Below are 24,321 nucleotides of genomic sequence, written 5' to 3' on the forward strand. Positions count from 1 at the left end.
GGCTTTATTTGACCAAACTGGCAAGGCCAGGGCTTGAATCCATAAACTCTCCTGACATATCCAGTCTCATAACCCAACACTAGTAGAGGTGAAGAGAAAGGGGGATTAAACAAATGTTTGCACAATTGCTTTTCTATTCATTCATTCATTCATTCATTATGTGGTGAGTGGTATTCATCAATTTTGGCAATAAAACATGCTAGGAGATAGTTTAGAAAAATGTGGTAACAATGAAGGGATAACAGTGTGTGAAACTGAACTTCCATGGGCCTCAGTTGAAATACTGAGCTATGTCTGAAAGTCTTTTAAAATAGACCCGGATCTTTGCATTAGATAATCCAGGATCCCGAGTATGAGACTGAAAAAACCGAGGCTAATGTTGTAAAGAAAATGAAGCTCCTGAATACCATTCCCAGGGAAGTGATGTGATCACAGTGGTTCTTTACGAAGATTGATTTTGCATTTCGATACCATGTGCATTGATGTTTTTGTTGGACTCTAATAGAAAAGGAAGCCAAGAGCCACTAATGGCATTACAGGCACAGTCAGATAGGGCCAAGGCAGGGGAAGTAACAGAGGAAATAGGAAGGAAGAAATAGATACAAGGATTATAATGCAGGAATTATTCAAATAGTGTTCTCACTTATTGTAATGTTGATAGATAGGAATCAAGGTTGAAGGCAATTACAGAACGATCAGAAATTGAAGAGAAGAATTAGAGATGTTGATCCTAGGCACATCTGACACTATTCACTTGGACATGTTCTCACCCACTAAAGGAGCTGTGATGACAGCTAATTTTTGCATTTTTATATAAACAGGGGTTCACCATGTTTATGCAGGCTGGTCTCAAACTCCTGACCTCAAGTAATGTTTGTATATTATTTTTAATTACTGAAATACTTAATTCATCAAATATTTTCTGAGAACTTAGTATATTCCAGTCACTTTGGTCAATGTTACATGTATGTGTGTATGCATATGTAAATAGATATGTGTAAATGTGTGTTTGCAAAATGTTTTGTCTCTTTCCTCAGGAAACTTATAATTTAGCAGTCAGTTGAAAGTTGAACATATAAAACCAGAATGTAAAACAATATTTAGAAAGAGAATTAAAGTCATAGGCATGCTTTTGCTTTGAGCAAAATAATCTAAATATGAGGCCAGAGAAAATATTATAAACAAAAGGCTAGAGTAAGTGTCAGCAGATCTGAAATTGGACTATGCAGCTAGAAGATGCTAGTCACTGGCCCATGTTTTGATGATGGTGTCTTTGTGCTGAAAAAAAAAAAAGGCTCTTCTTTCTCTGCAGGTGCACCATGACTGGGTGGACAGCTTGGTGAATGGTGCAGCCTCTGCAGTCAGAGTAAAAACAAACAATCATGTTTATGCCATATATTCAAAGATGGGATCCCAAGACAATAATATCTGCCTCTCATCTTCCAGAGTATACTACCTTCACTTTTGACACGTATCCCCAAACTGGAGTGTAACTCCTCTGACATCCAACTCAGACCCATTGGACGTTAGAGAGTTAGCCACTGAGCAGAGATTGAAGAATTTATGTTTTTTTAAAGGATCTATGTGCATTTATTTGCCTTTCTCCTGTAATTTGAACAAAACCTACAAATAAATTTTGGATCAAACCTGCAGCTGAAAAGACATGCAGATTAACCTGGAGATTAAGGAAACACAAAAATTATAAGAATATTTGAAAGCTTAAAACATTATTTAGATATCTTAAAATTTATATTTTCAGATATGATTTTAGTAGCTCTAAGACTTCTGTATGCATCAGTATTCTACATGTGTTTCTGAACCTTAGAGTTGTAACATAATGTAATTCATACACTCTCTAAATAATTTACAGTTATTAATTAGAGTTGAAATATATGCTGTGGCATTTATTTACAGTATTCACATATAAAAGGCCATAAAGCTGTCCTCCTGGCTCTTGCTCAGTACCATTTATGAGGCACATTATTATGTGACCTACAGTGACCTTTTTTAATTCTAGAAAATAAAGTACATTTGAATTTGACTGCCATTTGGGATTTTGGTTTTTATTTTTATTTGTATTTATTTATTTTTCAGATAGAGTCTAGCTCTGTTGCCCAGGCTGGAGTACAGTGGCATGATCTCTACTCACTGCAATCTCTGCATCCAGGGTTCAAGTGATTCTCCTTGAACCAACCAAAGCAGCTGTGATTACAGCATATTTTTGTGTTTTTGCATAAACAGGGGTTCACCATGTTGACCAGGCTTGTCTCAAACCCCTGACCTTAAGTAATCCAGCTACCTCAGCCTCCCAGAGTGCTGGGATTACAGGATTCCAGGTGTAAGCCACCATGCCCAACCCTAATTTAAGATTTTATATAAATGCTTGATTGGCATGCCAATTGAAATTCACATGTACTGCATAATTTGTCAGTCGGGTTATTTATATATAATTAGCCCATTCTCACACTGCCATGAAAAAACATCTGAGGCTGGATAACTTATAAAGGACAGAAATTTAATTGACTCATAGTTCTGCAATCTCTGGTAATTTCAAGAGAATTTCAGGGAGGCCTCAGGAAACTTACAATTATGGCAAAAGGCAAAGGAGAAGCAGGCACCTTCTACAGAGGGAGGCAGACCAGAGTGCTAGCAGAGGAAATTCCAGACATTTATAAAACCATAAGATCTAGTGAGAGTCATTCATTGGCACTAGCATAGCACAGGGAAGCTGCCCCCATGATTCAATTATCTCCATCTCATTCCACCCTTGACACACAGAGAATATAGGGATGAAAATTCAAGGTTAGATTTTGGTGGGGATGAGGAGCCAAACCATACCATACTTTTTTTCTCTCTGAAAAAATTATTCATGTTTAATTTTTTTCCAAAGTTTAAGATTATTTCCAATGTGACATGGACAAAAGAGGAAGAGAGTGATAGAGAAATTAATGTTAATGTGTCTCTAAATTTTGATGTTCCTGGAGTAGAGTTTTCAGTTATATCCTCATTGGGATTTTTTTTCTAATGATGCCTGCTTGAAATGATGTAAGTAATGGATAGATTAAAATAACACACACAAGAAGGATTTTATAGCTATTTTGAAAACACAGAAATAGTATTTCAATATCTCAACTAAACTTTTAATTTAATTGGATAATATATAAATGAAATTAGACCAAATATTTTACAGTCTTATTTAGTACATAATACTGAAATTTTTCTTGAAACTTAACTACAATTTAGTAACATAATTGTGGTGAATGCAAAGAATATACATTTCGTATTTTTACAAGACATCATTATTTATAATGGTGATGGGTAAATAATTGATTTATGTATTCTAATATTTTAACTACCCTCTTTTTTCTGTTTTATTTTTTCTCTCAAATGCACATGAAATTGTTTTCCTGCACCTCAATAAAATGTTTATGTTGTATAGAAAAAGCAGAAGTAACATATTCCCTCAATAATTGAAATGTGGTTTTCATTTTGCTGTCTACTTTCTGTGGTAATAAAAATTAACTTGTGTGTACTTTCTTGTAATTTCAAGAGAACTTTCAGGTGTTTATGTAAGTTCTGTAACTCAAACATATTAAGTGATACATGTAGCAGTTTTCCTTAGTTCCTAATTCTCGTAACACTATATCCTTAATAATGGCCATTCCCATTCCCTCAGTTATGTTTTCTTTATAATTGTTTGTCCATAGATGTGCCATCCAGTCCCTATGGAGTGAAGATCATAGAGTTGTCACAGACCACAGCCAAGGTTTCTTTCAACAAACCAGACTCCCATGGAGGTGTGCCTATTCATCACTATCAAGTGGATGTCAAAGAAGTGGCGTCAGAAATATGGAAAATAGTACGCTCCCATGGAGTTCAAAGTGAGTCAATAATTTCAAAATGGGTTGATTAATTCAAACTGATCTTCAGTATACCTGTATGATTAGCTTTTTCAATTTCCTCCAGCATTTTCTTTTCTTTTAATAAAATGGTGTTGGGATGATATTTCCTGCACCCTATTCTTCTTGATAAAAGTTCTAATACAGACAGTAGTTTCCATCTTCAGTAAAAATGAAAGAGCTTAGTAGAATCAGCAGAGTTCAATTCTGAGGACAAAAGTTACATTAAGAAAATTCTTTGGTGAAAAGACAATTGCTCACAAACTGGATATGATGGATGGATTTTATGAAATGTGTGTTCATGTTTCATTTATTAATATTTCTCTCAAAAGTAGGTGTGAAAATGAAACCGCAAAATGTAGGTGCCTTGTATACTCATGAAGCCATCTACAAAAATCTATATGACTTTATATATTTATATTTACTTTTTGTATTTTAATATTTTTATTCACTTTTACATTTCTATTAAAAAAATAAAATAATTCACAGAGTTTCTTTTTACTTATATAAAATGTCATCATCTTGTGAAAATGTAGTTTGTTTTCTCATTAGGAAAAGACAAAACTAAAGCAAGAAATAATATGAAACTATTGTCTTAGACTCTGTTGTTTAAGACACAGAACCATATTGAGTGTTCCAAAAGCATAGCATAAAATTGTTAAGAAATTAATGCTTCTTTGGTCTGTTCTATGAGGAACCTACCTTGACCCTAACACATATGTAGAGTTCAGTAAAAGCAAAAGCCTTCCTGTGAAGGGAAAAGGGAGGGAACCAATCCTGGTGAACATAGAGAGAAAGCAAATGAAATTATCCTGGTCTCCTCTGTGTTGACACCTACTGTTTTAGTTTTCACTGAGAGTAATATGGGTTTTGGATAGAAGTATCAGAAACATTAATCAGTCATTTATCATGTACCATACGCTTCAAATAATGTCCTCAAACCGATGAGTTTATATTATTTCATTGGTGAAATACTTGGATTATATTATCTGTGAAGGTCATGTGGTTCAGGAGAGATTTTTAAAGTCAATGCCCAAAAATCAATGAGTAAGTTGGACCAAGGACTATAGTTTTAAAAAAAATTTATTAACCTGGATGCCGGAATATTGTGCTATTTAATTCGTTTTGTTTTGTTTTATTAAAAGTGAGAAAAAGAAAAAGAGGATGCTAGGTGAAAAACAGAAAGAGAAAATACATTATTTCTTAAACTGTATAAAACTCAGTGTTTGTGCTCAAGGCAACCATGCAGAAAATTAATATTAAGTCTGAATTTTATAGAAATTGAACACAGCACAAAAGTGCTGCCCCACCCTAGCCCTGCCAAACCCGGGAAAAGGTTAATAGACTGTCTCTGGACTTCTTACAAAGCTGCAGCATCATGGAGAATTTATAGTGACCTTGATCTGCCCAAGTTGATCAAGGTAAAAATCCTGACATTGTACCTCACATATCCATCTGTCAGAGGCAGATTACTATGCTTACAAAACTGAAACATAACAAAGCACATTCATTACTTTAAAATGAGAAATACTGTCACAGAAATTAGAACATTCAGAGTCTATATAAGTACATATTTTACCTGTTGGCAAGTTATTTAGGACACAAAATGAGAGTCAGAAACTTGTTTGATGAATCTAGAATATGAGCTAGGGAAGTTGCATGAAAATATTTTTTTTTGAAGTGTAGAATTTTTTTTCCTGTGTCTCAAGCTGGAATGCAGTGGTGCAATCTCAGCTCACTTCAACCTCCACCTCCTGTGTTCAAGCAGTTCTCCAGCCTCAGCCTCCTGAGTAGCAGGCACCTGCCACCATGCCTGGCAAATTTTTGTATTTTTAATAGAGACAGGGTTTCACCATAATGGCCAGGCTGGTCTGGAACTCCTGACCTTGCAATCTGCCAGCCTTGGCCTCCCAAAGTGCTGGGATTACAGGTGTGAGCAACCATGCCTGGCCTGAATAGAATGTTTAATAGCCTCAGACTGGGGCAGTTTAAAGCTTGCCAATGAGAATAAAATACTCTAAAGTCTTGTGACTAGAGATTTGCCACAGTAATTTGAGGAAAATGACTGCATTAGTACTTTTTTCCTGTTTCCATTGTTAACTCATCTTCCGTAGATATGTGGATGAGTACCTTAAAATCAAGTTGCCATCATGTAGTCAAACCATTGTATGATCTCAACTTAGTGGAGTATAGACATGTATTTTAAATTTTACTGCTACTTTAAGCCCTTCTTTTTTATTCTCACTTTCAGTTATTTAATAATATATTTGTCAGGCACTATAGATATATTTTCATCTTCAAGTAACAGAAAAAAGCAGTTCAGCATTGGTGGTATAGTGGTGAGCATAGCTGCCTTCCACAATAAACAGTCAGTCCTGCACAGTTTAAAACTTATAATAATGTTTAATTTCACATTCATTGTCTCTGACCTCCATGAACGATAGACCTCAACCTGGGGAGCTTAATAGTGACACGAAATACATATTCTCTTGGGAAGGTGAAAGAGATCAAATACCTCTTATGGTTCTGGTGCTGTAGAACTCATTGGGCTGTCACTGCCACTTGCCCTCTGTGGGATGGGCATCTAAGTACCTGCCCCCTGGGGATGTGTGACTGGAGTGCAAGCACACTAGAAGGCTTTTAAGAGGCAGAATATTCTTCATGGGATGCTGTTTAGCTTGAGCTCTTTAGACACTTCCTCGCCCTTTACTTCAGCAGGATTTCCTTTAAGTGTGAATGTCTCCCACTAACTTTATGCAATATACACTAGACCAAAAGAGATGGTTTACATTCTCACTCAGCTAAGATGTAAGAAACTTCATTACTACACAGCTGATCTCTTTCTTGAGTTTTCTTTTTCCACATTTCAAAGAGACATAGTAGATGAATCCTCTATAAAAACAGAAGTCCAAACTGAGATACAAATATCAGATCTCTCTTCTCATCTCTTGTGCCAAAAAATTCAGTTTGTTCTGTTAACCTCTTGGGCTTACCTTCACTTAGTAAGGAGAAACATCACTACGCTTTCTTCTGGGTGGAAGACTTACTAGTTTCATTAGCGTTTTTTTTTTTCACCTTTTAGTTTTCTGCTTACATGTTGGGGAGTGGGAAGGTCAGGGTGTATGGAGTTGGCTCTCAAGGCTGGTGTTGCAAACCTTATTTAGCCTCTTCTTCTTTAACCTTGCAGGAGGTGCCTGACCTCTTCTCAAATGTATACTATTTGATGTATTTTTTCTTCTCTCTATGAATTGTCTCAGTTGAAAATTCTAGCACTGCAGAAACATGCCCCCTCAGTCTCCATATAGTTTCTTATCACTGTGCTGGTGCCTATGTAATGTGATTTATTTATGCTGCATTTATACTTTATATCTCAAGTGATGGTGTGATATCATTTATATATAAAATGATGTTTAGAGAAAATGAAGTTTTTAAGGATTTCTTAGTGTAGACTCCATATTTGTATAGCAGGAATGAATATAAATACATGACTAAAAGAACAACATAAATGCAATGGGTAGCCAGGGAAAGAAGCTGAGTAATTCCATTAGGACCACTCCTAACATTGTAAGATATGTGCGTCTGGCACTTATTCTTCCATTAGGAAAGAGATGTCCTATTTTGTAAAGATATTTGTAAGAATAAAAAATGATTTTTTTATATAGATACATGAAATGTGTTACAAATAAGCATACTTATATGTACTATAAATTGGCAGCAATGATTTGATTATTGAAACATGTAGCATAGTTTTGACATGAACAGTGTATTTTAATCAAACATATTTTCATTGTGTTCCTGTGATTTCAGTGAGTCACTATATCCTTTAAAGTAACATTTCAATCTTGCTCATATTTTCCCATCTGACTGACTTAGGTCCTTTTAACACTGCCCAGAATTAATTTTTTAACCACCTATAACATGCTTTCGCAATCACTCCTGGAAGTGCTCTAACAGGAAAATTCCCTCTTCCCCCAGAATGAATGACTGCTGAGTGACACCGTGTGTGTGTTTATGTGTGTGTGTTTATTTTATTTTTTTCTTTTCCTGAGATGGAGTCTCCCTCTGTTGCCAGGCTAGAGTGCAATAGCACAGTCTCCACTCACTGCAACCTGCCACTCCTGGGTTCAAGCAATTCTCCTGCCTCAACCTCCTGAGTAGCTGGGATTACAGGCACACACCACCAAGCCCAGCTAATTTTTGTATTTTTAGTAGAGACGGGGTTTCACCATGTTGGTCAGGCTGGTCTCAATCTCTTGACCTCATGATCAGCCCTCCTTGGCCTCTGAAATTGCTGGGATTACGGCATCCAGCACCTGGCCAGAAGCAACTTTCAAACAGAAACTAAGTTTCTGTAGAACACATTGGGCTATCGCTGTCACCTGCCCTCTGTGGGATGGGCATCTAAGTACCTTCCCTTTGGGGATGTGTGCAAACACACTAGAAGGCTTTTAAGAAGCAGAATATTCTTCATGGGATGCTGTTTAGCTTGAGCCCTTTAGACACTTCCTCGCCCTTTACTTGAGCAGGATTTCTTTTATTACCACTGCGCCTGGCCAGAAGCAACTTTCAATCAGAAAATAAGGTTCAAAGTGTTTATGAGAGATTAACACATTTTTGGAAAGAGTAAAGATGAAGCAGAATTCAGCAAATGGAGTTAACTACAGTTCAGGCTCCAGTGGCATGCTGGGAGTTGTCTTTGTTTTCTTTTTTGTTTGTTTGTTTTTTAAGCTACACAACTCTGCACTGCATATAACATTACCTTGATCAAGAAACCAGGAGACTTCACTGTAATTCTTCCACTGGGCCATGCCAGAAATTTCACACATTTCTTCCAACCTCTGTTATATTGAGAAACATCAGGCTCACCACATTAATTACATGAGCAATTTATACCATGTGAGCAATTCAGTGGTTATGAATTTTCAAAGAAGTATTTATCTAATCCCCCACCAAAACTCTGTGTGTGTGTGTGTGTGTGTGTGTGTGTTTCTAGCACACCCTTTTGTTTCCTTTCAGGAATATTAAGGGTCCTGATTTTATGTGAGGATCCCCACTTCATCTACTGATTTTGAATCTTTTTTTAACCCACTGAAGTCATTAGAAACCAGTCTTCTACATCAAAGACCCATACAAAACCTCTGAGAATCTGAGTACCAGGAACGTATTCAACAAAACTGCCACGGTTTATGGAAAAAGCCATTACATGACTGTTTCTCTAACTTCTAGCCTCTCCATACAATTCATTTTTGATATTTCAGAGTTTGCCTTCCTTTTCTGTGAGATAGTCAGTAGATTTGAAAATTTTTTGAAATGATATGCCATAATTTCTAGGTATACTTTGAAGGCTTGTTTTTCTTGCTCTCTAGAAGAACGTATTGTTGAAAATCAGAATGCATATTTAAAACACATGCACACACAAACACACACATATTTGAATACTAAGGAAAAGCTTGTTTGTAGCTTTGTTTTATAAATCATAGTTATATGATTTAAGATTTTGAAGTATATGTTAATCATATATCTTAAAGTTTAAAGTTTGAGAGATCTATGTAAGCACTATTATACTCATTGTATTTGAAGCATTTGTTAGAAGATAGATTTAGGGTTATCTCTGAAAATGTAGATACACATGGTCTCAAATTTTTAGCTATCTTTTCCCTCTGAGCAGCTTTATTTATTCTAATTTATGGGAGTTTAGTTAATGTTTAGTTACTTTTCCTTCTTAGTAAATATATATCATTTTTAATATACTTATTGATGTGTCTACTTCTAATCGCAGATATCACCACTCAGAAATAAATATCAGCTCTTGTTAGATTGCAGTGCAATCCAATTTAGGAGGAAAATTTTAACATAAAAATTCTCCTGTTAGTAGATTCTAATCTTAAATAAATCATTAACAGATTCTTACTTATTTCAACTTCTCACTGTGCACCTGGTCCTAGATTTAAGGCACAAGGGAATCCGGGTCTGTTATTATATCCTTTTTCAAGGTTTATCTGAAGCCATACTAATTATCACAACGAATGATGTGACATGAAACTAATTTTCAAATCTCAAGAAATTGTGAATAAATCAAATATCAACAACTTGAACTATTTGGATATAGAATGTCTGTTGGTCTGACTCTTCATTTTGAGTGAGACACACGTATCACAGGTGTAGCAAGACTTTTTGGTTAGAGAAGCTGCAGGACGTATTCACTGAGAAACCATATAGCATTTTGTGAGTTCCATACAAACCATATAACATTTTAAGTGTTCCTCACTGGGCACTTAATGAAGAGAAAATACTAACCTTACAAACAGCTATGCTTTGTTTCAGCTTTCTTAATAAAAATGACAATATCAACATCTTAAAATATTAGGCCAGGTGTGGTGGCTAACGCTTGTAATACCAGCATTTTGGGAAGCTACAGAAGGAGGATTGTTTGAAGCTCAGAGTTCAAGGTCAGTCTGGGCAAAAAAGCAAGACCCCATCTCTCTCTAAAAAATATGTTTTAGTAGTTGGCTGATCTTGAACTCCTGACCTCAAGTGATCCACCTGCCTTGTCCTACCAAAGTGCTGAAATTATAGGCATGTGTCACCGTACCCGGCCTTCAGGTTTTAATTTTAGCAAAAGTTAACATTTTAATAAAAGTCTGGTGGAAAAAACAACATGTATGGTAGAGGAAATTATTTTCAGTTTGGTAGAAAAGTAGTGCTTTATTGTTATCAATATACATTTTTTTCTGAAAGGATTTTGAAGTATACATTTTGATTTAAAAGATGCTCCTGTTCTTGATGGGTTAGAAAACTAATTTTGAATAAAGGCCTTAATTAAAATACAGTAAACTTTAGTAGATCCAGTACTGAAATCTTAGGTGCAAATATGCAAAGTACCAGCAGTAAATGTGGCCAGCATTTAAAAACAAATTATTTCTATTTCTTTAAATGACGTATGTTGAAAAGTTTTTAAAGTACCTATGGTACACATTGTCAAAGAAAACTACTCTTGCATCCTAATAAACAGCTGGGGATGTATGAAATGTATTCATTTATTCAAATGTAGAACACGTGTATGTTCATTCATATACTGAGTCATTGGTTCAATTAGTGAAAAATAAGAGGCGGCTAATGAAACTTCCCAAATTTCCTAAAACAGAAGAGCTGACTCATGGAGTATATGTAACTCCTACTAGCCTACTTGTGCGGCAGTGACGTTCTGCTGTAGTCATGGATAAGGTTGTGGAAGAATTTCTCTTAAAATATCTGGCTCAATACACTTCAGTTAACTGCTGATGTAGAGATTCATGCTTACATATTCTAACAGTTTGGAGTTTAAAATAACATATCATTAAAATAACTTAAAATTTAAAATTTACTTAAAAATAATTGTATTTTTATAGCTGAGTTCAAAGATGGTACCAAAAGTACTCAGACTCCCTTCACCCAACCTCCCTTAATGATAGCATACCATCATACACTTATCGAAACCAATGAATTATCATGGGTACGTTAGTAATAAAGAAACTACAGAGTGTATTACGAAATATCATTTTTAACAGCTTTCCTCTATTGTAGTTTTCTCCCACTGGGAATAAAAATAGACTGGGCACAGTGGCTTATGCCTGTTAACCTGGCACTTAGGGAGGCCAAAGTGGGCAGATTGCTTGAGCTCAGGAGTTCAGGATCTACCCGGGCAACAAACACAGTGAAACATCACATTGACAGAAAGTACTAAAATTAGCTGCATGTGGTGGCATGCGCCTGTGGTCCCAGCTACTCTGGAGGCTGAGGTGGGAGGATCGCCTAAACTGAGGAGGCAGAGGTTGCAGTGAGCTGAGATTGCAGCACTGCACTCCAGCTTGGGAAACAAGGGAGACCCTATCAAAAATAAAAAAAGATTTCAGAAATTCTATTCAGCAAGTGAAATGTATATGTACTAATCAAGGTTACTAAACATTTTAGATGAATTTTACTTTTTTTGTTTTTTAAGACCATTTTTAGGTAGAAACAAAAGTCAAGTTAGCAATCAAACTCATTTGATTGACTCATTTAAATGACTTGAATTAGCAGGGTTTCAAATAATTCATTAAATTCTTCCTAACCTATAGTCCTCCAAATCAAAAGTTTCAAATATGCTTTTCTCTCTCACTCATCATACCTCACTCAATTTGTAGATTTTTAAATTCTGAAAGTGTTTCTGCTTCAGTAGTTGTTAATATTTACATCGCCTTCAGGGAAACTTAGTGCAGGTTTCATGAGAAACCCTTGCATGTTTCATGTCTACATAACCAAAAGGCAGTTATGATTTCATGAAGCATAGAATACCAAAAACAGGATCTTTTTAAAGTGACATCCTAGTGGATCTCCATTTGTCATGAGATCCCAAATATTCCAGTGTTGGCACAAAGTGATTACTCATACCATTACTTCAAAATGGTGATTATCTTTATTTATTTTGGTTATATTAAACAAAACATATGCTTTTAAAAACCTGATTACTAAATATTCTCCAACAAACATATACTTAGTATATACTATTAGTGATACATACTTTTTAGTATTTGGACTATTTCAGTGAATGAAACAAAAAAAGATTTCCCTTTAAGGAGCTTACATTCTAAAAGATGGATTGAGATAATTTTTATGTCCTATTTCATAGGTTTAAAAGAGTAATGTGGGGAAGGCAAGAAAAGAGGGATTGAAAATATTGAAATGGTTGGGAGACTTTAGCAATTTTAAGTAAGGATTTGAATATAGGTCTTATTGGAAAAATGATTTTTCAGCAGAGACTAGGAAAGATGAACATGGTGTACTAAAGAAAAGCCTCCCAGGCAGAGTAAGCTGCTAAAAAAAGTCCCCTCAGGCTGGAGTGGGCTTGTTTGACTAAGGAACAAAGAGGTCAGCATGGCAGCATTAGAGAGAAAAAATCAGATTGAGTAAGGAGGTGCAATCAGAAAGGTGAGGTTAGGCAAAGGGATACTCTATATAATGAATATGACCTGACAGTACTGACATCACCTGAGGGATTGTTAGAAATGCAGACTCTTGTATTTTTTCTCAAATCTATGAAACCAAGACTTCATTTTAACAAGATGACCAGATATTTACATACAGGTTAAAATTCCAGAAGCACTGATATAACAGATTGTAAGATCACACAAGACTTCAGTTCTTTGCCTGATTTTCACAGGAGATCCAGTTGGGTGTGAAGAGTATAAAGACTTGAAATACTTTAGGATCACTCTAGCTACTGTGTTGAGAGAAGTGTGCAATAAGGCAGAACAGCTCAGAGGCAATGGTGGTCTTCTAAATGAAAGATGTAGCCGGGCCCGGTGGCTCACGCCTGTATTCCCAGCCCTTTGGGAGGCTGAGGTGGGCAGATCAAGAGGTCAGCAGTTTGAGATCAGCCTGGCCAAAATGATGAAATATCGTCTCTACTGAAAATACAAAAGTTAGCCAGGAGTGGTGGTGTGTGCCAGTAATCCCAGCTACTCAGGAGGCTGAGGCAGAAGAATTGCTTGAAACCAAGAGGCAGAGGTTGCAGTAAGCCGAGATTGTGCCACTGCACTCCAGGCTGGGAGACAGAGTAAGACTCCGTCTAAAATAAAAAAGAAAGAAAGGTGCACAGCACTCAAACCAGACAGTCACAGTTGAGGAGGGATGGGAAAAGGTTGTCAAATTCTTGATGTATTGTAAAGGTGGTTTTCAGAGAATTTCCTTAGATGGGTAAGAACGTGGAGGATAGGGCATAGGGTGGAAATAAACAAAATAAATAAGTTGAAGCTGATTCTGACATTTTTTACCAAAAGTCTCAACTAAAAGTTTGCAAAGATGGAAAAAACTAGGTGCATGTTGTTCGGTAAGTGTAAATCAGCCTTGTGAATTAAGACTTAAATTGTTGTCTTTAATCCAATTAGGAATACCATGAAGGCAGTAGAAGATGGCTAAAGAGAGGTCTAGACTGTAGGTATAAATTTAAAAGTCATTTGCCTTTAGATGTTTAAAATCATGATACTATCAAGTCAACAGAGGGATAAATGCAGGAAGGGAATAGAAAAGGCCCATGGACTGAGTGATTACTTATGTTTTAGTATATATTTTCTTAACTATGTTTGCTGTATCATTATGAGTTAGCTAAAGTGTGACTTTTCTAAATTTGTGGAGAATTTTCTACATTGCATTATGGTGCTACTAAAAATAATAAAAGAAATTATTGATATTAGTCTATGTTGCCCAAAATATTTTTAGGGGGACATTTACCTCAAAAGATATTCCATATGACATGATTCTTTCTCTTTCCTCTTCCCTCCCTGCTGCCAGAAACACTGGATTACTTTAACTATATATACAACATTTTTCTTTTTTCTTCTCTTCCCTACTGTGCTTGCTTTCTGTGTTATGGAAAAATATATTACTGTATATTTTTATGTATATTAGAAGACATCTTTTATAAACAATGAGTTAATGATTCATTTGGTCCATTAACATGAATCACTGATAATTATTCCATTTTTCAAATGCTGTATCATACTAGAGTTTCTTTGGGTAATAATTCTGATGAGATGGGTCTAAACTTCTTTTAAGTAATCAATGAGAAATACCTTTTCTCATTATAGTAGAGGTGATTGTTCTCTAGGAAGACCTATAGATTTCCTATAAGCTCAAAGTCATTGTAAATTAATTTCCATTTGTGCTTCAAGGTGTTCATCCTGCAGTTTCTTTGAAACTAAGTTGTTTACAATTGCCTGGATGTAACTGGATTTCACTCTATACTACTACTCAATTTTACTTTTACAGAAAAACTTTAAAATAATCAGTATTTGTAAAGCTTATCAAAGAGAATGCTTTCAGTTTTTGCCCATTCAATGCCATATTGGCTGTGGGTTTTGTCAGAAATATCTCTTATTATTTTGAGATATGTTCCATAAATACCTAGTTTATTGAGAGTTTTTATTTTTATTTTTAATATAAAAGGATGTTGAATTTTATCAAAGGCCTTTTCTGCATCTATTGAGATAATCATGGTTTTTGTCATTGGTTATGTTTATGTGATGGATTACACTTATTGATCTGCATATGTTGAACCAGACTTGCAATGCATCCCAGAGAGGAAGCTGACTTGATCGTGGTGAATAAGTTTTTTGATGTATTGCTGCCAGTATTTTATTGAGGATTTTCGCATTGATGTTCATCAGGGATATTGGCCTGAAATTTTCTTTCTCTGTTATGTCTCTGCTAGGTTTTGGTATCAGGATGATTCTGGCTTCTTAAAATGAGTTAGGGTGGAGTCCCTCCGTTTCATTTGTTTGGAATAGTTTCAGAAAAAATGATACCAGCTCCTCTTTGTAACTCTGGTAGAATTCAGCTGTGAATCCATCTGGTCCTGGGCTTTCTTTGGTTGGTAGGCTATAAATTACTGCCTCAATTTTAGAACTTGATATTGGTCTATTCAGAGATTAGACTTTTTCCTGTTTTTGTCTTGGATGGGTGTATGTGTACAGGAATTTATCCATTTCCTCTAGATTTTCTAGTTTCTCTGCATAGCAGTGTTCATAGTATTCCCTGATGGTAGTTTGAATTTCTGTTGGTTTAGTGGTAGTATTCCCTTTATCTTTTTTTTATTGTGTCTACTTGATTCTTATCTCTTTTCTTCTTTATTAGACTAGTTAGAGATCTATCTATTTTGTTAATTTTTTCAAACAACCAGCTCCTTGACTCATTGATTGATTTTTTTGTAGGGCTTTTTGTGTCTCTGTCTCCTTCAATTATTCTCTGATCTTAGTTATTTGTTGTCTTCTGCTAGCTTTTGGATTAGTTTGCTTTTGCTTTTCTAGGTCTTTTAATTGTGATGTGAGGGTGTCGATCTGAGATCTTTCTAGCTTTCTGATGTGAACACTTAGTGCTGTAAATTTCCCTCTGAACACTGCTTTAGCTGTGTCCCAGAGACTCTGGAACATCATTTCTTTATTATCATTGGTTTCAAATAACTTCTTGATATCTGCCTTAATTTCATTATTTACCCAGGAGTCATTCAGGAGCAGGTTGTTCAATTTCCATGTAATTATGTAGTTTTGAGTGAGTTTCTTTATCATGAGTTCTAATTTAATTGCACTGTGGTATGAGAGACTGTTTGTTATGATTTCAGTTCTTTTGCATTTACTAAAAAGTGTTTTACTTCCAACTATGTGGTCAACCTCAGAATAAAAGCCATGTGGCTCTAAGAAGAATGTATATTACATTGATTTGGGGTGAAAAGTTCTGTAGATTTCTATTAGTTTCACTTCACCCAGAGCTGAGTTCAAGTCCTGAATATTCTTGTTAATTTTCTGTTTCATAGATTTGTCTAATATTGACCATGGGATGTTAAAGTCTCCTACTATTATTGTATGGGCATCTAACTCTTTGTAGCTCTCTAAGAACTTTTATTATGAATATAGGTGTTCCTGTATTGGGTGTATATTTATTTAGGATAAGTAGCCCTTCTTGTTGAATTGATCTCTTTGCTATTATGTAATGCCCTTCTTTGTCTCGTTTGATCTTTATTGGTTTAATGTCTGTTTTATCAGAGTCTAGGACTGTAACCCCTGCCTTTTTTTTTTTTTTTTTTGCTTTCCATTTGCTTGGTGAACTTTCCTTCATCCCTTTGTTTTGAGCCTATGTGTGTCTTTGCAATTGAGATGAGTCTCCAGAATACAGCAAACCCATGGGTCTTGACTCTTTATTCAATTTGCCAGTCTTTGTCTTTTAGTTGGGGCATTTAGAACATTTACATTTAAGGTTAGTATTGTTATGTTATGTGTGAATTTGATCCTGTCATCCTAATGCTATCTGGTTATTTTGCAAAGTAGTTGATGCAGTTTCTTCATAATGTCATTGATCTTTATATTTTGTTGTGTTTTTGCAGTGTCTGCAAAAACAATTTTTTTCTTTTTTCCAGTTTTTCCTTTCCATATTTACTGCTTCCTTTAGGAGCTCTTGCAGGGCAGTCCTGGTGGTGACAAAATTCCTCAGCCTTTGTTTTTCTGGAAAGAATTTTATTTCTTCTTCAATTATGATGTTTAGTTTGGTTGGATATGAAATTCTGGGTTGAAAATTATTTTCTTTAAGAATGTTGAATATTGGCCCCCACTATCTTCTTAATTTTAGGGTTTCTGCTGTAAGGTCCACTGTTAGTCTGATGGGCTTCCCTTTGTAGGTGACCTGGCCTTTCTCTCTGGCTATGCTTAACATTATTTTTATTTTATTTCAACCTTGGAGCACCTGGTGATTATGTGTCTTGGGGTTGACACACTAGTGGAGCATCTTCTCTGTATTTTCCTGAATTTGCATGTTGGCCTATGTTGCTGAGTTGGAAAGTTCTCCTAGATAATATCCTGAAGTGTGTTTTCCTCTTGTTTCCATTCTCCCCATCTTCTTTGGATACTCCAATCAACAAGTCTGGTCTTTTTACATAGACTCATTTCTTCACTCAGCACTCCTATTCCACATAGTATTGGAAATTCTAGGCTGGGCAATCAGGCAACAGAAAGAAATAAAGGATATTCAAATAAGAAGAGAGGAAGTCAAATTATGTCTCTTTACAGATGACATGACTCTATATTTGGAAAATCCGAACATCTCAGCCTCAGCACCCATTAAACTAATAAGAAATTTCGGCAAATTCTGAGGATAAAAAATTAATGTGCAAAAATCACAAGCATTCTTTTTACCAACAATAGACAAGCAGAGAGCCAAATCATGAATGAATTCCCATTCACAATTGCTACAAAGAGAATAAAATACCTAGGAATACAGCTAACAAGAGAATGTGAAGGACCTCTTTAAGGAGAAGTACAAACCACTGCTCAAGGAAATAAAAGAGGACACAAACAAATGGAAAACATTCCATTCTCATGGATAGGAAGAATCAATACTGTGAAAATGGCCATAGTGCCCAAAGTATGTTATTCCCATAAAACTATCATTGACATTCTTCAGATTAGAAAGAACTACTTTAAATATCATTGGGAATCAAATAAAACTCCATATAGCCAAGAAAATCCTAAGCAAAAAGAACAAAGCTGGAGGAATCATGCTACCTTCAAACTATAAAACAAGACTACAGTAACCAAAACAGCATGGTACTGATACCAAAACAGACATATAGAGCAATGAGCACAACAGAGACCTGAAAAATAAAACCCCACATCTACAACCATTTGATTTTCTGCCAACAGGAGAAAAACAAGCAATGAGGGAAGGATCTTCTTTTCAGTAAAATGTGTTGGAAAAACTGGCTAACAATATACAGAAAACTGAAAATGGACCTCTTTATTACACCTTATACAAAAATTAACTCAAGATGGTTTGAAGACTAAAATGTAAAACCCATAACCACAAAAACTATAGAAGAAAACCTACAGAATTCAATTCAAGATACAGGCATGGGTAAAGACTTCATGATGAAAATGTCAAAAGCAATGGCAACAAAAGTCAAAATTGACAAATGGGATCTAATTAAACTAAGGAGTTTCTACACAGCAAAAGAAGCTATCATCAGAGATAACAGGCAACCTACAGAGTGGGAGAAAATGTTTGCAATCTACCCGTTGGACAAAGGTCTAATATCCAGAATTTACAGGAAGTTAAATTTATATAAAAAAATCAAAAAGTGGCAAAGAATATATACAGACACTGCACAAAGGAAGACATTTATGTGGACAAGAAACATAAAAAAAAGCTTAAAATCACTGATTATTAGAAAAATCCAAATTGAAACCACAATGAGATACCATCTCACACCAGTCAGAATGGTGATTAAAAAGTCAAGAAATGATAGATGCTAGTGAGGCTATGGAGAAATAGGAATGCTTTTACACTGTAGGTGGGAATGTAAATTAGTTCAACCATTGTGGTTGGTGGGAATTTAAATTAGTTCAACCATTGTGGAAGATAGTATGGTGATTCCTCAAGGATCTAGAACCAGAAATACAAGTTGACTCAGCAATCCCATTACTGAGCATATCCCCAAAGGAATATAATTCTGCTATAAAGACACATGCACAGATATGTTTATTCTAGCACTATTTACAGTAGCAAAGTCATGGAACCAACCCAAATGCCATCAATTTTAGATTGCATTAAAAAAATGTGGTACATATACATCATAGAATACTATGCAGCCATAAAAAAGGAATGAGATCATGGCTTTTGCAGGTACATGTATGAAGCTTGAAGCCATCATCCTCAGCAAACTAACACAGGAACAGAAAACCAAAAACTGCATTTCTTACTCCTAAGTGGGAGTTGAATAATGAGACACAGGGAGGAGAACAACACACACCAGGGCCTGTTAGGTTTGGGGAACGAGGGGAGGGAACTTAGAAAACTGGTCTACAGGTGCAGCAAACCACCACTGCATATATATATATACCTGTATAACCAAACTACACATGTATCCTGGAAATTGAAGTTAAATAAATAAATAAAATAATCAATATTTGGCCTTAATTTTTAACTACTACAGATTTTAAAATCTTAATGAGTTACAGTGCTTTAAAAATTTTTTCCACTAGAATATTTTCTATGATTATGCTACTTTCAACATAAATGCCAAAGAAAAAAGACTTATCATTTCTAAATGACTATATTTCCTATGGTAAAGAAGAAATTGACTATAAAATTCATCTGACTATGTTAAGAGCAATTGCAATAAACTTATGAATTGCAAAATAAGAAGAAAAGTAATCCACACTAATTCCATATTTTCAGTGAAAGAAAATCTGTTCTGATTTGCATGTTGTGGAAAAGTTTCTCTACGTTAAAATTCAAACAGGAGTATCTTGGACTGTTCATTGTGCCCATAAAGATATCCAAAGCTAAATTAGGATGTTGTATGTAATTATGTTCCTAACGAATTTAAACCATGTAGATCAAAGTATACGGGAACTAAGCTAAGAGAAAAATTGAACAAAATAACAGTTTTAAGTAAAATTACTTGTTTGCTAGAAACCGCCTCACAAATCTCAAGATGAAGACACAAATTCATACAAAATTCTGTACTCAGTCTGGTCTCTACTGTATGGTAAGGAGAACTTCTGTGCAAATACTTTTTAAATTTTTCAATAAAGTTAATGGGCTTTTCTGTGCATGCATAATTTTATGAATCAAACAAATAAATAGTACAAAGAAATGATATTAATTTATGTAAGAAAAATGTTTGTGAGTAGTTAGAAAACAAATATGAATATTTCATGAGTTTTTTATGGGCATTTAATCCACAGGAGGAGAATGAAATTTTTCATAATTCCCAGAAACTTAAAAAAAATAGAACTCATTTCACTGCTCATCATACACTCTTCTGGCAAATTTAAAATTTATTGTAAATATGATCTTTGCTAGGATGTAGCTTTTAAGTCCCTAATCCCAGTGAAGAATTCTTGTGGGCTATCATGCATATTTTGATAGTGAATTTTATCGACAGCACATTTTAGAAAAATTTAAATATAATAGCTATAAAAATGTTAAAATTATGCCAACATATACTACTGTATTAAACATTATTTGACTCTTGGATTATTAAAATTACTCACTACAAACATTAAATATTTTCTCTATTATAGCATATAAATGTTCTCAAAGGTTAAGGAGGAGTATGGAGCCATTTCACTATTCACTGAATAGCTTTAGATGCTTATATCAGGAAGATTCTAATGTTCTCTCTCAATAGTATAGTGCCATCCTATAGGGAGTGATGGAGTAATGAACGCCACAGACTGGCATGATCAGGTATGATCTCCAAGGCTAATACTATCCTGGTGCTCCTTGCTTTTACTTTACGTGTAGTTCATGGAGATATTATTAATTTTTCTTATTGTCATCTTGTGTTCTTTCTTTTTCTGTATATCAATGTCTGTTCATCGTTCTTTTAATATTTTAAACTAATTTACTGCTTTGATTTTTTAAACTAATGCACTGTCTTGATTTGCCTTTTGACAAACCTCTATTGCACATAACAGTGCTACTTAAAGATGTACATATTCCAGGTATTTGAAAGATCAATCATTAGGATTCATGAAGATAAACCAGAAAATATTTTCAATTTATCTAACCAAATCATATGTATTATAGTTCAAATTATCACATTTAATGAATGATTGACAATACTATGTATATATACTATGCATATATATATATGCAGTGTGGATATATATATGCTATTTTAATATATGCATGTGTGTGTGTGTGTGTATGTGTGTGTGTGTGTGTGTGTCTCATGTATCTTAATTTATTAGCCTCTTTCTGTAAATTAGGAAACAGAATTTTGCTCTGTTACCCAGGCTGGTAAACAGTGGCACAATTACAGCTCATTGAAATCTTCAAAACCTGGGCTCAAGTGATCCTCCCACCTCCCTCTCCTGAGTAGCTGGGACTATACCTGGCTAATTTAAAGTTTTTCATAGAGAAGAGGTCTTTCTGTGTTGCTCAGGCTGGTCTCAAAATCCTGGCCTCAAGTGGTCCTCTTGCTTCAGCCTCCAAAAGCACCTGGATTATAGGCATGAACCACTGTGACTTGCCTTAGCCTTTCTTTTCAGCCATACCTCATATATTTTCCCTACATATATACTTGGCACTTTCATAGCCGTCCACTTATGTCCATCATGCATTTTACTTACTTTCTTACAGTAGTCATATATATATATATATATATATATATATATATATATATGATTGAGAGGAGGAATAACACAAATTATATATGTGTGTGTGGAGATTTTATATATATATAATATATTATATATATATGTCCTACAAGGCCCCATATAATCGAAGTGTCTATATGAGAATTGATGAGATTCATTTTTAGTGAAAATAGTTTTCTCTTCCATTTCACTCTATAGTAACTATTGCTCATGGTATTGGTATTTTGCCAGCTGCTCACTTGTTAAGCAATATGATATTATTCATGCCTCTCTGTCTTGAATGCACACTGGAGCACCTGTTTATAGTTCATGTGTCTCTTTGAGTCTTCCATATCATTTGAGATGAATGAATGAATGAATGAATGAATGGATTACAAAATTACTACGTTTGCTTACATTTACATAAAATTAAATAGTTACCATTTCCAAACATATAAATTATCACCATGTCCAGGTCAAATCACATTACACCACCTAAGCAAATTCACTGTTTTATTCTTTTTGGAATTTGCAAAAAGAGGATCCATAAGCTTTTCTGGGAACTAATGTTATATAGTTAGCTGTTCTTCAACACTAATTCTAATGAACATGAGTAACCCTTCATTATAATTAGCAAGATTTTTAAAAATTCTATTCTAGTATTTTCTTTTATTCTAAATCCAGACATAGGTAGACATTTTAGTAAAATGGAAATAGTAGTTTCTCTTTCTCTAAAGCACAATCTTAATTGTTCCTGCTTCTTTTTCCCATCCTTTAAATTAAAAGCAGCATTTAGCCACTGTGTGACATGTGCTACTTCTACTGGCTTATCTAACATTCAAGAAAAAAAGGGAATCACATTTGGTGACAAGATAAGCCTGTGCAGTTTTGGTAACCTGCACATATATATGTATATACACATGTATATACATATATGTGTGTATGTGTATATATATGTATATACATGTGTGTGTATATATGTATATGTATATATATGCCCACAAATATGCCACACACATGCCATATGCCACATACAGATACATATATGTATATACACATAGATATAATATGTATATACGTATATACACATAGATATGTATATGCACATTATATCTATGTGTATATACATACATGTATATGTATGTGTGTATATCCATATATATATACACACATATGCCATGCACATGCCATAGTTTCTTTATCCATTTGTTTGATTTACACATATTAATATTTTGTTTATACACATATATATGTACATATACATATTTTTATACATGTATATATGTATATAGAAATATTGTTTATATATTATTTATCCATGTGTATACATTGATATAAATTATTTATGTAGACACATATGTATATAAAAATATTATTCAGCCTTGAAAAAAAGTGAAATTACTGCATGATCTCACTTATATGTGGAATTTCAAAGAATTATACTCATAGGAGTAGTGAGTAAACTGGTGGTTGCCAGAACTGAGAGATAGGGAAATTGAGAAATTTTGGTCAAGGGATAAAAAATTCCAGTTATGCAAGATGAATGCATTCTAGAGATACAATATACAAGGTGACTATAATTAATAATGGCATATTAATGATATATATGAATGTGTGCTGAGTTAACAAGAAATGTAACTATAGTTAGCAATACATATTGAAATGTACTAAGAGGCTACATATTAGCTGTACACATACAAACACATACTGAAAAACTGGTAAATGTGAGAGTTGATAGATATGTTTAATTAGCTTGATTTTGTGGTGATTATTTCAGAATATATGCATATTTTAAAACATCAAATTAGACCTCTTAAATATAAACTATTTTATTGGTAAATTAGCTCTCAGTAAAGCTGGGAGAAAAGCATGTACAATATTATCATTTTTCTTAGTTTATTATTTGTATTTAATATTTTATTGGGAGATGATCATTTTCCTTATAATACATGTTTATGAGGATTTTCATTTACAAAGTGCTTTCTATACTCTAGTTTTATATTAATAGGTTAATATAGAGCTATGGGTTATGCGAAGCTTTAACTTAAGATAGAATCATATTCAAATCCAGACTCTGCTGCTTAGTGGCTAGTTCATCTTTCCGAGCCTCCCTTTACTTTTCTAGGAAATGGAGAATGTAACCAAAATCTGTTAGTTTAAGTATTACATGAAATAGCATCAGACAGGACTTGAATAGTAGATTTTTCCCTAAAACAAACTTTAACTTGGAAAAATTTGTTTTCAATGTTCAGCAACAAGAGTAGAGTACACTTGTAATAAAGGGTAACTACTATAGATTTAACAAGTGCTTCTTTAAAACTGGTGATTCATTTGGTATAATTTTTAAAAATGCAAATTCAGGAACTAACTACTGATTTATTATTTTACATTTAAAATGTGTAGGCTAGATGAGGACTGAGGACAGTATTTATGGTATATGATATGTATCCTCACAAGATCCTTGTAATAAAACGATTTTCACAGTATAATAGCTCAATACGATAATGAGGGCATGAGCAATAACTGAGAAAAATTATATGAAGACGTTATTAGGAGGTAAATAGATAAAATGAAGGTTAGAGTTTCTGAAGGCACAGAGGAGAGAGGAACATTTAATTGAAAAGTCTTAACTTAATCCCAGTTGACCTGCCAAAATAATTTAAAAGTTTGTGGCAGAAAAAGAATTTGACAGTGTGAATATTTTGGGAAGTTAGCAATTTTGTGAGTGAAATGCAATTTTCTGATTATCTGCTATCATCAAAATATTTTATGAA

At 34.4% G+C, this 24,321-nt stretch overlaps 1 protein-coding gene across 4 annotated transcripts in view; it reads left to right on the forward strand.

The window, feature by feature from the left end:
* NCAM2 (neural cell adhesion molecule 2) overlaps nucleotides 1-24,321 on the forward strand; it is a 549,137-nt gene that overhangs the window by 447,375 nt on the left and 77,441 nt on the right. For all 4 annotated transcript variants that reach the window (XM_035282876.3, XM_054249026.2, XM_035282875.3 and 1 more), the window contains exon 12: nucleotides 3,708-3,881. In XM_035282876.3, the coding sequence (XP_035138767.1) occupies nucleotides 3,708-3,881 (174 nt within the window). The remainder of the gene's footprint in view (nucleotides 1-3,707; nucleotides 3,882-24,321) is intronic.

Source organism: Callithrix jacchus, chromosome 21 (genome assembly GCF_049354715.1).
Source record: "Callithrix jacchus isolate 240 chromosome 21, calJac240_pri, whole genome shotgun sequence".
NCBI classification, from domain to species: domain Eukaryota; kingdom Metazoa; phylum Chordata; class Mammalia; order Primates; family Cebidae; genus Callithrix; species Callithrix jacchus.